This window comes from Nomascus leucogenys, chromosome 2, assembly GCF_006542625.1.
Source record: "Nomascus leucogenys isolate Asia chromosome 2, Asia_NLE_v1, whole genome shotgun sequence".
Taxonomy (NCBI): Eukaryota; Metazoa; Chordata; class Mammalia; order Primates; family Hylobatidae; genus Nomascus; species Nomascus leucogenys.
Window position 1 is genome coordinate 155,829,920 of NC_044382.1, and position 14,459 is coordinate 155,844,378.

The 14,459-nt window shown below is 47.1% G+C and overlaps 1 protein-coding gene across 16 annotated transcripts in view; it reads left to right on the forward strand.

Annotated features, from left to right (window-relative positions):
* The window catches only part of CDK10 (cyclin dependent kinase 10), a 27,268-nt gene continuing 12,809 nt past the window's right edge, over nucleotides 1-14,459 (forward strand). For 4 of the 16 annotated variants that reach the window (XM_030820668.1, XM_030820639.1, XM_030820693.1 and 1 more), the window contains exon 1: nucleotides 10,844-11,160. In XM_030820668.1, coding sequence (XP_030676528.1) covers nucleotides 11,071-11,160 — 90 coding nt within the window. In that variant the 5' untranslated portion in view covers nucleotides 10,844-11,070. Of the gene's footprint in view, nucleotides 1,062-1,783; nucleotides 2,078-4,155; nucleotides 4,171-4,267; nucleotides 4,305-10,838; nucleotides 11,161-14,459 lie in introns of those variants that run through there. The other 12 variants (XM_030820758.1, XM_030820697.1, XM_030820814.1 and 9 more) reach the window with 10 other exon arrangements.

Here is a 14,459-nt window from a genome sequence, read left to right on the forward strand (position 1 = left end):
TAAATGTCTTCTTTTGAGACGTGTCTGTTCATGTCCTTCACCCACTCCATCAAAAAGTGGGTGAAGTGCCAGTGTACTGAGCACGAGACAAATACATAATTGACCCCTTTTGTCTTGTGGATTCAAGTATGTGACCATGCCCTCCCTCCTTCCCCTCCAGCCCCTTTCCCCTTTAAATACCGAAGCCCTCACCATCATCTTTGGAGGAAGGTACAGAGTTGGCTCTCACGCGCACATCCTGAACTTTGGCCAAATAAACCTCTAAGATGACTGATAGCTGTCTCAGATACTTGTTGGCTTATGAAGTGGCCACCATGCAGGGACTCAGAGCGGAGGTGGCCCTGCCCTTTGACAGGTTTCCTCCTGGTGCTTAGGACCCGTTTGGGCCTTCTTTATTGCTCAGGACAATTTGCTGAGATGTGGGAGCCCCACCATTCTCCAGATAATCTCTGATCTCCTGAAACTTGGTTGAGGTCTTAGGTTTATTTTGCGCACAACGCCTTTTCCTTTTCCGGTGTTTCGCTTGCTTCCAACAAAGAAGGTGAGTTTTCCTGCTTCCATCATGATGGAGAGCAGGAGACTTCCCTGGAGTTTCAGCTCGGAAACATCTCGAGTTTTTCCTGATTCCAGGATGGAGAGCAGTCTAAAGCCTGGGCCCCATTCCTAGGTAAGTAGCTGAATCGGGGGTCTGTCTTGGAAGTTCTCCTTAATGACTAGAGCTAACATTAACGACTGGCTGGTCTTCTACTATTAGCATGCTCAGTAAGTGTATACATTGTGGGATTGTTTGTTTTGCTTAACTGCTTTTTGTTTATTTGCTTCTGTGTTTGCTGTTTTTGCTGTTTCAGTCTTTTTCCCGTTGGATTTGATGAAGTCTATTAGACTTGGTCAAATCTGAAGCAAACTTCCAAGTTGTGGGAAACAAGCCTCTGAACTAGCTGAATTCCCACAGCTGGGAAAAACGAAAAAAAGCCAGAACAAGGGAAAAATGATTTTGACCACCTGATGGGCTTTATTTGTATAACGAGGCCACCTTTTTCCAGCCATGCCACACTCGAAGAGTAAGTGCCATCACCTCACGCTGCAGTTCGGCAGGTAGAGTCCGCCATTTTTCCACCAGGACAGCCCGGGTTTGGTTGCTACGTCCTTTCTGGTTTGAAATTTGTGTTACTTTTGAAATATCAGCAATTTGTCCCAGCTGAAATAAGGTAGTGAGATTTAAAAGGATTTTCTATTTTTTGAGAAGGAGCCTCACTCTGTCACCCAGGCTGGAGTGCAGTGGCACGTTCTCAGCTCACTGCAACCTCTGCCGCCCAGATTCAGCCATTCTCCTGCCTCAGCCCCCCAAGTAGCTGGGATTACAGGCACCTGCCACCGCACCCGGCTAATTTTTGTATTTTTAGTAGAGACGGGGTTTCACCATCTTGACCAGGCTGGTCATGAACTCCTGATCTTGTGATCTACCCTCCTTGGCGTCCCAAACTGCTGGGATTACAGACGTGAGCCACTGCGCTCAGTCAAGAGGATTTTTAAAAGGGCTTAATGGTCAAAAGTAAACTTAACTAAAAGCTAATATCCGACATATTCCAACATAGTAGCTTCATTAAGTCCGTATGCCACATACACATATAGAGACCCCTGTGTAGAAGAGAAGGCACCAGATTCCTTTTTGGGGAGAAACTTCTGTTTTCCTTATGGAACCCCAAGAGTGGAAACAGACACGTCCCTCTCAGATGTTAAATTGCTTGCTATTGTGTTACCTGATTTTTTTTTTCTAAAACAGTTGACACAGGACTTTTTGGGGTGCTGCTTCTCCAGCTGGAGGCCTCTGTGGCCGGTGGTGCCCCTAGCCGGGTCTCCTGGGCTCCAGGCTTGGCCCTGGAGTACCCCGCCCACCTAGTCCGGCCGTGGGATCTGCGCTCAGCCCATGGCTGGACTGCGCATGTGCAACCCGCTTCTGCCTTGAGCACTGGAGTCTGGACAAGGGGAATGTGGTGGCGCCCAAAACGTGGAGATGCCAGGAACCGCAGAGCCCCAAGGGTGTCACAGCTCGATTGTTCCCCGTGCCTGCGGTCTGGTGAGTGGGGATGTGTTACAGTGTCAGCCCCCCAAGGAACCACAGAGCCCCAAGGGTGTCACAGCGTGATTGTTCCCCCTGCCTGCAGTCTGGTGAGTGGGAGTGTTACATTGTCACTCCCCCGCTTTTTTTTTTTTTGAGACGGAGTCTCCCTCTGTTGCCAGGCCAGAGTGCAGTGGCACAGTCTCGCCTCACTGCAACCTCCGCCTCCTGGTTTCAAACGATTCTCCTACCTCAGCCTCCCAAGTAGCTGGAACTACAGGTGCGTGCCACCACGCCCATGTAGGGACCAGCCCCACAGGGTCAGTGGGTCTCTCCCCGTGTGTGGCGACGAGAGTGTAGAAACAAAGACACAAGACAAAGAGATAAAAGAAGGCATCTGGGCCTGGGGGACCACTACCACCAATGCGCGGAGACCGGTAGTGGCCCCGAATGCCTGGCTGCACTGTTGTTTATTGGATACAAAGCAAAAGGGGCAGGATAAAGAGTGTGAGTCATCTCCAATGATAGGTAAGGTCACGTGGGTCACGTGTCCACTGGACAGGGGGCCCTTCCCTGCCTGGCATCCGAGGCAGAGAGAGAGAGAAGACAAAGAGAAAGACAGCTTATGCCATTATTTCTACATATCAGAGACTTTTAGTACTTTCACTAATTTCCTACTGCTATCTAGAAAGCAGAGCCAGGTGTACAGGATGGAACATGAAGGTGGACTAGGAGCGTGACCACTGAAGCACAGCATCACAGGGAGATGGTTAGGCCTCCGGATAACTGCAGGAAAGCCTGACTGATGTCAGGCCCTCCACAAGAGGTGGAGGAGCAGAGTCTTCTCTAAACACCCCCCCCCCCCCCCCGGCCAGGGAAGAGGTGACTCCCTTTCCCGGTCTGCTAACTAGCGGGTGTTGTTTCTTGACACCTTTTGCTACCGCTAGACCACGGTCCGCCTGGCAACGGGCATCTTCCCAGACGCTGGCGTCACCGCTAGACCAAGGAGCCCTCTGGTGGCCCTGTCCAGGCATAACAGAAGGCTCGCACTCCTGTCTTCTGATGACACCTCACTATGTACCCTCAGCTCCTATCTCTGTATAGCCTGGTTTATCCTAGATTATGATTATAGAGCGAGGATTATTATAATATTGGAATAAAGAGTAATTACTACAAACTAATGATTAATGATATATATAATCATATCTAAGGTCTATATCTGGTATGACTATTCTTGTTTTATATTTTATTATACTGGAACAGCTCCTGTCTTCGGTCTCTTGCCTTGGCGCCTTGGGTGGCTTGCCGCCCACACGCCCAGCTAATTTTTTTTTTTTTTGAGACAGAGTTTCTCTCTTGTTGCCCAGGCTGGAGTACAATGGCACGATCTCAGCTCACTGCAACCTCTGCCTCCTGGGTTCAAGCGATTCTCTTGCCTCAGCCTCCCGAGCTGCTGGGACTACAGGCATGCACCACCATGCCCGGCTAATTTTTTGTATTTTTAGTAGAGACAGGGTTTCTCCATGTTGGTCAGGCTAATCTCGAACTCCCGACCTCAGGTGATCCACCCTCCTTGGCCTCCCAAAGTGCTGGGATTACAGGCATGAGCCACCGCACCTGGCCAGTTTTTGTATTTTTAGTAGAGACAGAGTTTTACCAGGTTGACCAGGATGGTCTTGATCTCTTGACCTTGTGATTCGCCCACGTCAGCCTCCTAAAGTGCCGAGATTACAAGTGTGAGCCACCAGGCCTGGCCGTCACCCCCTTTTTGAATCTGTGTTTCAGCAAGTCCCAAATTCTTCTCCTGTATCCAAGAAAAATGAAGTTATGCAGACACCCGGAGGGTGAACAGGACAAAGTTTTGTTGAGCAACAGAACAGTTCTCAGTGAAGAGGGAAGCTGAGGTGGGCAGCCCCCAGGCCCCCACTGAAGCCCCCACCATGCACAGCCTATGATTTTATGTTTGACTTGGCATTCTTTTTCTTTTTTTGAGACAGAGTCTTGCTCTGTTGCCCAGGCCAGAGCACAGTGGCATGATCTTGGCTCGCTGCAACCTCCGCCTACCGGGATCAAGTGTTCTGCCTCAGTTTCCTGAGTAGCTGGGATTACAGGTGCCCGCCACCACACCTGGCTAATTTTTGTATTTTTAATAGAGACAGGATTTCACCGTGTTGGTTAGGCTGGTCTTGGAACTCCTGACCTCATGATCTGCCTGCCTCGGCCTCCCAAAGTTCTGGGATTACAGGTAACATTCATTTTTAATGTCCCTCTAGCACACCCAGACTCTCCCTCTGTATTTTGAGATGTAAATTTTGCTATCTGATTTTTCACCTAAGAGTTCTTCCTTCGGTATGTCAATTTAGGGCTATCAAGCTGAAAATTGCCTTAGACAATGAAACAGGTTATCAGAAAACTGGAAGTTTAGGCCGGGTGCAATGGCTCACGCCTGTAATCCCAACACATTGGGAGGCCAAGGCGGGTGGATCACTTGAGGTCAGGAGTTTGAGACCAGCCTGGCCAAGATGGTGAAACCCCGTCTTTACTAAAAGTACAAAAATTATCTGGGTGTGATGGCACGCACCTGTAATCCCAGCTACTTGGGAGGCTGAGGCAGGAGAATCGCTTGAACCTGGGAAGCGGAGGTTGCAGTGAGCTGAGATTGCGCCATTGTACTCCAGCCTGGGCAACAAGAGCGAAACTCCATCTTAAAAAAAAAAAAAAAAATACAAAAATTAGCCAGGCATGGTGGCGGGTGCCTGTAATCCCAGCTACCCAGGAGGCTGAGGCAGGAGAATCTCTCGATCCCAAGAGGTGGAGGTTGCAGTGAGCTGAGTCTGTGCCACTGTACTCCAGCCTGGGTGACGGAGTGAGACTCCAAATCAAAAAAAAAAAAAAAAGATTGAAGGAAAGAAATTGGAAGTTTAAAATAGTAGAAAAAAAAGAACGGGTCTTATGCATCTTCTGTGTGTCTAATAATCTATGTATCTATGAGTCATGTATATAATGTTTCACTACCAAAAATATATAAAAGAGTTTTAATTAATTGGGTTAAAGGAAAAAAAAGCACTTAAATACTGTATCAGAAAAATATAATTTTTTTTTTTTTTTTTTTTTTGAGACAGTCTTGCTCTGTCGCCCAGGCTGGAGTGCAGGGGCGCGATCTTGGCTCACTGTAAGCTCTGCCTCCTGCGTTCACGCCATTCTCCTGCCTCAGCCTCCCAGGTAGCTGGAACTACAGGAGCCTGCCACCATGCCCAGATAATTTTTTTGTATTTTTAGTAGAGATGGGGTTTCACCATGTTACCCAGGATGGTCTCGATCTCCTGACCTCGTGATCCACCTGCCTCAGCCTCCCAAAGTGCTGGGATTACAGGTGTGAGCCACCATGCCTGGCCAGAAAAATAGAAATCTTAAGCCCAAATGCTTTTTCAGGTTCATGTGACTTAAGTAAATCCTTAAAAAATAAGCTAGCTTTAAAATTATTGGTAAAATAAAATTAGAAATGTCTTCAGAATTGTCAACATACATTATTGTTTAGATTTATTGGTAAAGGAGTTTAATATTTATCATTATGAGATATTGTAAGTTGTCAAAATTTGGCATGAGGGTTATAAGGCTTGCAACACAAAAGGGAATTATGTTTGGCTAATTTTTTGATAAATAAGGCATTTAATATTGTTTAATAGAAAGAGATAAATCCTGAGTTATAAGCAAAAAAAAAAAAAGAGGAACATTTATTTAACCATAAGGTTCTTACTTAGGTAAACACCTAAAATTCACAGGCTATAAAAATGGTTAGGCCAGGTATGGCGGCTCACGCCTGTAGTCCTAGCACTTTGGGAGTCCGAGGTTGGTGGATCACCTCAGATCAGGAGTTCAAGACCAGCCTGGCCAACATGGTAAAACCCTGTCTCTACTAAAAATACAAAAATCAGCTGGGCATGGTTGCAGGTGCCTGTGATCCCAGCTACTTGGGAGGCTGAGGCAGGAGAATCGCTTGAACCCAGGAGGTGGAGGTTGCAGTGAGCCAAGATCGCACCGTTGTACCCCAACCTGGACAAAAAGAGCAAAACTCTGTCTGAGAAAAAAAAAAAAAAAATGGTTGACAGAGAAGTAACTTTAAATGAAGACTACCACAGTTTTCTTTCCTTTTTCTTTTTTTTTTTTGAGACAGAGTTCACTCTGTTGCCCAAGCTGGAACGCAATAGTGTGGTCTCGGCTTACCGCAACCTCTGCCTCCCAGGTTCAAGAGATTCTCCCACCTCAGCCTCCCAAGTAGCTGGGATTACAGGTGCCTGTAACCACGCCTGGCTAATTTTTTAAAAAATATTTTTATGGGAGGCTGAGGCGGGAGAATGGCGTGAATCTGGGAGGCGGAGCTTGCAGTGAGCCGAGACTGCACCACTGCACTCCAGCCTGGGCAACAGAGTGAGACTCCATCTGAAAAAAAAAATTTTTTTTAAATAAATATATAATTACAGATGTAAAGATAGTTACAAGGAGGTATTTTTAGTATGAAAAGTTAAGGCCGGGCGCGGTGGCTCAAGCCTGTAATCCCAGCACTTTGGGAGGCCGAGGCGGGCGGATCACAAGGTCAGGAGATCGAGACCATCCTGGCTAACAGGGTGAAACCCCGTCTCTACTAAAAATACAAAAAATTAGCTGGGCGTGTTGGCGGGCGCCTGTAGTCCCAGCTACTCGGGAGGCTGAGGCAGGAGAATGGCGTGAACCCCGGGAGGCGGAGCTTGCAGTGAGCCGAGATCGCGCCACTGCACTCCAGCCTGGGGGACAGAGCAAGACTCCGTCTCAAAAAAAAAAAAAAAAAAAAAAGAAAAGTTAAAAGGAAAATAATTTCATATGAGAAAGAATCTTGTGTGGTAAACTTTTGTTCTAAAATGGCTGATTATTTTGGAAAGAGGGATGTTCAGGGTAAAACAGGAAGTCCAAGTATATCATAAATGGTTTGTGTAAGTTTTGATAAAGTTTGTAAAAAGTTTTTTTTGTTTTTTTTTTAAGATGGAGTCTCGCTTTGTTGTCTGGGCTAGAGTGGTGCATTTTTGGCCTATGTCAGATTAACAAGTCTTTTTTTTTTTTTTTTTGAGACATTTCTGTCGCCCTGATGCATCTCTCCCCCCCCCCCCCCCCCCCCCCCCCCCCCCCCCCCCCCCCCCCCCGCCCCCTCCCCCCCCCCCCCCCCCCTGCGATCCTACCACCCCCCCACAGTCTTTCTTGAAGCATTAACCCACTCTTTAATTTAAAAAAAAATTATAAAAATGTTTATGGAAATTATCTTTTTTTTGTTTTTGAGACAGAGTTTTGCTCTTGTTGCCTAGGCTGGAGTACAGTGGTGCGATCTCAGCTCACTGCAACCTCCGCAATTCAAGCAATTCTTCTGGCTTAGGCTTCCAAGTAGCTGAGATTACAGGCACCCACCACCATGCCTGGCTAATTTTTGTATTTTTAGTAGAGACTGGGTTTCTCCATGTTGGCCAGGCTGGTCTCGAACTCCTGACCTCAGGTGATCAACCTGCCTCAGCCTCCCAAAGTGCTGAGATTACAGGTGTGAGCCACCACACCCAGACTTAGGGCCTTATTTTTTTATTTTTATTTTTTTAGATGGAGTCTTGTTCTGTCACCCAGACTGAAGTGCAGTGGTGTGATCTCGGCTCACTGCAACCTCTACCCCCCAGGTTCAAGCAGTTCTCCTGGCTCAGCCTCCCAAGTAGCTGGGATCACAGACATACACCACCACGCCTGGCTACTTTTTGTATTTTTAGTAGAGACGAGGTTTTGCCATGTTGGTCAGGCTGGTCTTGAACTCCTGACCTCAAGTGATCTGCCAGCCTTGGCGTCCCGAAGTGCTAGGATTACAAGTGTGAGCCACCACACCCAGCCTGAAAATTATATCTTATGGTCAAGATGTTTACAATTTAATAGATTTGTTTATAAAATTTTAGAGAGATTTAATTGGCCTTATGCTGTCTTTATCTTTTGAGAAATTCCCTCAAAGATTAAAGGTTTCTACATTTTTTTTTGAAATCTTTTAGTTATCTCAGCACCATAAGAAAGGTAAAAACAGAAAAAAAAATAAAATAAAAAAAGAGAAATCTGTGAGCTATCACTGTGGCTAAGTGAATGAGTTATTTTACAATGACCTGTGATCCTATTTAGTGATAGCAACTGTTTTAAAACTTTTTCTAGGCCAGGCACAGTGGCTCACACCTGTAATCCCAGCACTTTGGGAGGCCGAGGTGGGCGAATCAAGAGGTCAGGCAATCGAGACCGTCCTAGCTAACATGGTGAAACCCTGTCTCTACTGAAAATACAAAAAATTAGCTGGGTGTGGTTATAGGCGCCTGTAGTCCCAGCTACTCAGGAGACTGAGGCAGGAGAATGGCATGAAGCCGGGAGGTGGAGCTTGCAGTGAGCCGAGATTGCACCACTGCACTCCAGCCTGGGTGACAGAGCAAGACTGTGTTTCAAAAAAAAAAAAAAAAAACACTTTTTATATTTGACAAACTTTCCAAAATCGTTTCTTCAGTCCTCATTAATTTTTGTGTGTGTGTGTCTGATGGAGTCTCACTCTGTTGCCCCAGCTGGAGTGCATTGGCACAATCTCGGCTCACTGCAACCTCCACCTCCCAGGTTCAAGCGATTCTCCTGCCTCAGCCTCCCAAGTAGCTGGAACTACAGGTGCCCGCCACCACACACCGCTAATTTTTGTATTTTTTTTTCTTTTTGAGACAGAGTCTTGCTCTGTCACCGAAGCTGGGGTGCAGTGGCACGATCTCAGCTCACTGCAAGCTCCACCCCCTGGGTTCATACTATTCTCCTGTCTCAGTCTCTCGAGTAGCTGGGACTACAGGTGCCCACCGCCACGCCCAGCTAATTTTTTTGTATTTTTTAGTAGAGACAGGGTTTCACTGTGTTAGCCAAGATGGTCTCGATCTCCTGACCTTGTGATCCATTCACCTGGGCCTCCCAAAGTGCTGGGATTACAGGAGTGAGCTGCCGCGCCCAGCCTCCCAGGGTGCTGGGATTACAGGCGTGAGCTGCCACACCCGGCCTCCCAGGGTGCTGGGATTACAGGCGTGAGCCACTGCGCCCAGCCTCCCAGGGTGCTGGGATTACAGGCGTGAGCCACTGCGCCTGAAGTCCAAAAAGAGATATATGGCTTATTTGGTATAATGAAATCATACAGGAAGCATTGTTAAAGGTGAAATGGTGTTTTTCTTGGGATTATATTTATATAAATGTGTTGTTAGTGTGTGTTCCAAAATTGTATGAGATGCCTGTGATTCTGATACATCTTAGTATATGGTATTAGTAGTAATTACGATTATTATGTAAAATTGTTGTATGCCACATAAGTAACCAAATTTGCTTCTCAATTATGTCGTTTTTTTTTCTTTTTACTGAGACAGAGTCTTGCTCTGTGGCCCAGGCTGGAGTGCAGTGGTGCAATCTTGGCTCACTGCAACCTCTGCCTCCCGGGTTCAAGCAATTCTCATACCTCAGCCTCCAGAGTAGCTGGACTGCAGGCACATGCTACCACGGCCAGATAATTTTTGTATTTTTAGTAGAGACGAGGTTGTTTTTTTTTTTTGAGACAGAGTTTTGCTTTTGTTGCCCAGGCTTGGAGTGCAATGGCGCAATCTCGGCTCACTGCAACCTCCACTTCCTGGGTTCAAGCAATTCTCCTGCCTCAGCCTCCCAAGTAGCTGAGATTACAGGCATACCCCACCATGCCTGGCTAATTTTGCATTTTTTTAGTAGAGACAGGGTTTCACCATGTTGATCAGGCTCGTCTAAAACTCCTGACCTCAAGTGATCCACCTGCCTCAGTCTCCCAAAGTGCTGGGATTAAAGGTGTGTGCCACTGTGCCCGGCCAAGACAGGGTTTTGCCATGTTAGCCAGGGAGGTCTCAAACTCCTGACCTCAAGTTATCCGCCCCCCTTGGCCTCCCAAAGTGCTGGGATTGCAGGCATGAGCCACTGTGCCCCGCCTCAATTATGTCTTTAACTGTGGCTGTTCTAAGGCTTTTGTCAACCACAATTGTTGTTTTACTTTGATCCTTTTATAGAGCAGTTTATAATCAGCTATGGAACTCTGAGGTACTCTTCAATGTAAGTTTCTGATCACTTTAGAGATTATGCCATTGGAATAGAGCAAAAAACTTCTAAGACTCATTGAGAGCTGCTATATTCATGAGGATTGTTCATCCAATATTGGGCAAAACAAGAGTTAATTTCATGGACTAAATATAAGACTGAAATAATCTTTTTACGTTTTTGCTTAAAACATTACTGATTCTTGGTTCTGAAAGAACCAACTTTATTTATTTTATTTTTTTTTTTGAGATGGAGTCTCGCTATCTCCCAGGCTGGAGTGCTGGAATGCAGTGGCACAATCTCGGCTCACTGCAGGCTCCGCCCCCCAGGGTTCACGCCATTCTCCTGCCTCAGCCTCCAGAGTAGCTGGGTCTACAGGCGCCCACCACCTCGCCCGGCTAATTTCTTGTATTTTTAGTAGAGACGGGGTTTCACCGTGTTAGCCAGGATGGTTTCGATCTCCTGACCTCGTGATCTGCCCGCCTCAGCCTCCCAAAGTGCTGGGATTACAGGCATGAGCCACCGCGCCCAGCCAAAAACTTTTTTAACTTTGAGCTATTTGCAGCTTTTAGCAATTGAGTAAAGTACACTCCTGTGAGGAAGATTTGGAACATATTTGTTTTCTTTTTTGTTTTTTATATTTTGCTTGAGTAGCATATTTCTTTCTGATTTCTCCAGAAATTGGAACTATTTGTGAGAGCTATTTAAAAAAAAAAACTTTTCCCTCTCCCTTCCCCTATTTGTATTCTAATGTCAATATAACGATGTGTGCATGTGCAGTAACCATCTGTTTTCTCTTGTAGTAGGACATAGAGACACTGCATATTTTACCAAGGCTTTGACTGGAATGGCATGCTTTCACATATAAACAGACTGCTGTAAGGAATCAAAGTTGACTTATGGTGCCCATCAAAGCCCTTGGGAAAACGGGCTTCATACTGTATCCACCCAGTGGATTCTTCTTGCCCAGATGGAGCCAGTGTATCAAGGTAGGGAAACTGCAATAGAGAAAGGGTTTAATTCACAGAGACAGGTGAATGGGAGACCAGAATTTGATGATTACTGAAATCAGTCTCCGCAAGAATTCAGGGACTAGGGTTTTCCCAAGGTAGTTTGGGGGAAGGGGTGGGATTGCTAGGCAATGGGTGCTTGCTGCTGATGGGTTGCGGGGGCGGGGGGCCATCGTAGGGTGTGAGACAGGATCCTCCCGTGTGCTGAATCACTTCTGGGTGGGGCTACACGAGTAGCTGGCAGGTCCACGTGGGGCCGTCATCAGTCAGTGGGTCCTGTTGGAGCCGTCAGTATCAGACATGCAAAAAACCCTTGAGAGATACTGCAAGAGGCCAGTCTTGGGTAACAACAGCGTCGTTATCTGCAGGACCTCTGGAATAGTGGCTGATAATTGTTTATGTCTGCATCTTAGCAGAATTCAGGCTCCTCTCCTCTCCCTAGCCTGGTGGCCCCTCATTAGTTTTACAAATACAGTTGAGTTTTGGGGAGGGGCTATTATCATTTAAACTATAAATGTCTCCCAAAGCTAGCCCAAGAATAACTGAAGGCAGCTTGAAGGCTAAAGGTCAAAGGAGGTTTGGCTAGATCTGATCTTCCCCAACTGGCATAATTTTCTCAATGATACAATTTTTGTGGCCGGGCGCGGTGGCTCACGCCTGTAATCCCAGCACTTTGGGAGGCCGAGGCGGACAGATCACGAGGTCAGGAGATCGCGACCATCCTGGCTAACACGGTGAAACCCCATCTCTACTAAAAATATAAAAAAAATTAGCCAGGCGTGGTGGCGGGTGTCTGTAGTCCCAGCTACTCGGGAGGTTGAGGCAGGAGAATGGTGTGAACCCGGGAGGCGGAGCTTGCAGTGAGCTGAGATCGTGCCACTGCACTCCAGCCTGGGCGACAGTGAGACTCTGTCTCAAAAAAAAAAAAAAAAAAAAAGCCTACATGGTAAATATTTATTCTTGCTACAGTTGATACAAATAACCAGGCTAAGTACAATAAGACTAAAACTTATTCTGAAAACAAATCAGTACTACCTGATTTCACTTTGGTAAAAATAGGAGACTAGAGAGAGAAAAATTGTTTCAAAATAAACTATAGTATACCTGTTATTAGATTCTAGCCTTGCCTAAGGTTTTTCAACTTTTATTATTTTCTCTTTTTTTGTTTATTTGTTTTTTGAGACAGGGTCTCGCTCTGTCACCCAGGCAGTGGCTTGGTATCAGTTCACCGCAACCTCTGCCTCCTGGGTTCAAGTGATTCTCGTGCCTCAGCCTCCCGAGTAGCTGGGATTATTGGTGTGCACCACTATAGCTAGCTCATTTTTTTGTATTTTTAGTAGAGATGCATTTCACCATGTTGGCCAGGCTAGTCTCGAACTCCTGACCTCGTGATCCACCCACCTCAGCCTCCCGAAGTGCTGGGATTACAGGCATGAGCCACCACGCCCAGCCAAAGCTCTGCTTTTCTTAAAGCTCGGTGAACGAAAGCTAGACAACTTAAACCTCAGAAGAGAATAATGGTAATCTATTTATATACATAAACCACTTTCATGCCTGCCTGCTGTGTATGGACTTCAGAGGAACACAGCCTATATCAGTTTTCTAGGATTGTTCTCTCCCCGCGCTCTTTTTTTGTTTTCTTTCTTTCTTCTTCCCTCTGTTTTCCTCCCTCCCTCTATCCCTCCCTCCCTCCCTTCCTTCCTTTCACAAACTCTCACTCTGTTACCCAGGCTGGAGTGCAGTGGCACAATTTCGGCTCACTGCAACCTCCGCCTTCCGGGTTCAAGCGATTCTCCTGCCTCAGCCTCCCGAGTAACTGGGACTACAGGCAACCACCACCACACCCAGCTAATTTTGTTAGTTTTAGTAGAGACGGGGTTTCACCATGTTGGCCAGGCTGGTCTCGAACTCCTGACATCAAGTGATCTGCCTGCCTGGGCCTCCCAAAGTGTTGGGATTACAGGGGATTACCGGGGATTACAGGCATGAGCCACTGTGCCTGGTCACAACCCCCGCATTTTCTTTTCTTTTTTTTTTTTTTTTAGACAGAGTCTCACTCTGTCGCCCAGGCTGGAGTGTAGTGGTGTAATCTTGGCTCACTGCAAGCTCTGCGCCACGGGTTCACACCATTCTCCTGCCTCAGCCTCCCGAGTAGCTGCGACTACAGGCACCTGCCACCATGCCTGGCTAATTTTTTGTATTTTTTAGTGGAGATGGGGTTTCACTGTGTTAGCCAGGATGGTCTCTATCTCCTGACCTTGTGATCCGCCCGCCTCGGCCTCCCAGAGTGCTAGGATTACAGGCATGAGCCACCCGCCCGGCCAACACCCCCATTTTCTATACCACACTCAACTCCCCCATTTTCTACGTGCTGATCAAAACGAATCTGAAAGGAGTCTAGGTCTGGCTGTGGGCTATTGGGAACAGGCCCCCCAATCTGGCCATAAACAAAATCTCTGCAGCACTGTGACATGCTCATGATGGCCATGACGCCCACGCTGGAAGGTTCTCAGTTTACCGGAATGAGGGCAAGGAACACCTGGCCCACCCAGGGCGGAAAACCGCTTAAAGGCGTTCCTGAACCACAAACAATAGCATGAGCAATCTGTGCCTTAAGGACGTACTCCTGCTGCAGATAACTAGCCAGACCCATCCCTTTATCTTGGCTTATCCCTTTATTTCCCGTAAGAAATGCTTTTAGTTAATCTATAATCTATGGAAACAATGCTTACCACTGGCTTGCTGTCAGTAAATATGTGGGTAAATCTCCGTTCCAGGTCTTCAGCTGATTTCCCACTCCACACCCTATATTTCTGTATGTGTGTGTCTTCAATTCCTCTAGTGCCGCGGGGTTAGGGTCTCCACGACCGAGCTGGTCGCGCATTGGTTTGGGCCCTGCTTGCTCTACTGGATGTCAACAGTGAAGCCAGATTAGAGGACACGTTGGCTGCCCCAGTCCTGGACCTGGACGAGCGGCACTTCCTAAACATTCCACGTCACCTTTTCTTCCTCCACCTTCCAGGGCTGGGCTGTGAAAGAAATTGGAGAGGCAGGTGCCTGTGAGAGCGGCTTCTACCACCCTCGGAAGTCAGGTCTTCCATGAGTGAGGGGAGGTATCTACTTTGCCAGACCTCGTTAGAGAATGCTGACATAGCTGCGTCTTCCCGCCCAGAAGCTAAGCCTGAATGCCACCCCTCACAGAGCTTCTCTCCCGTCTTTCACTTGCTGCTGCTTATTTCTGTCACAGAACTTGACAGCATGGACATCGGCACTTGTTT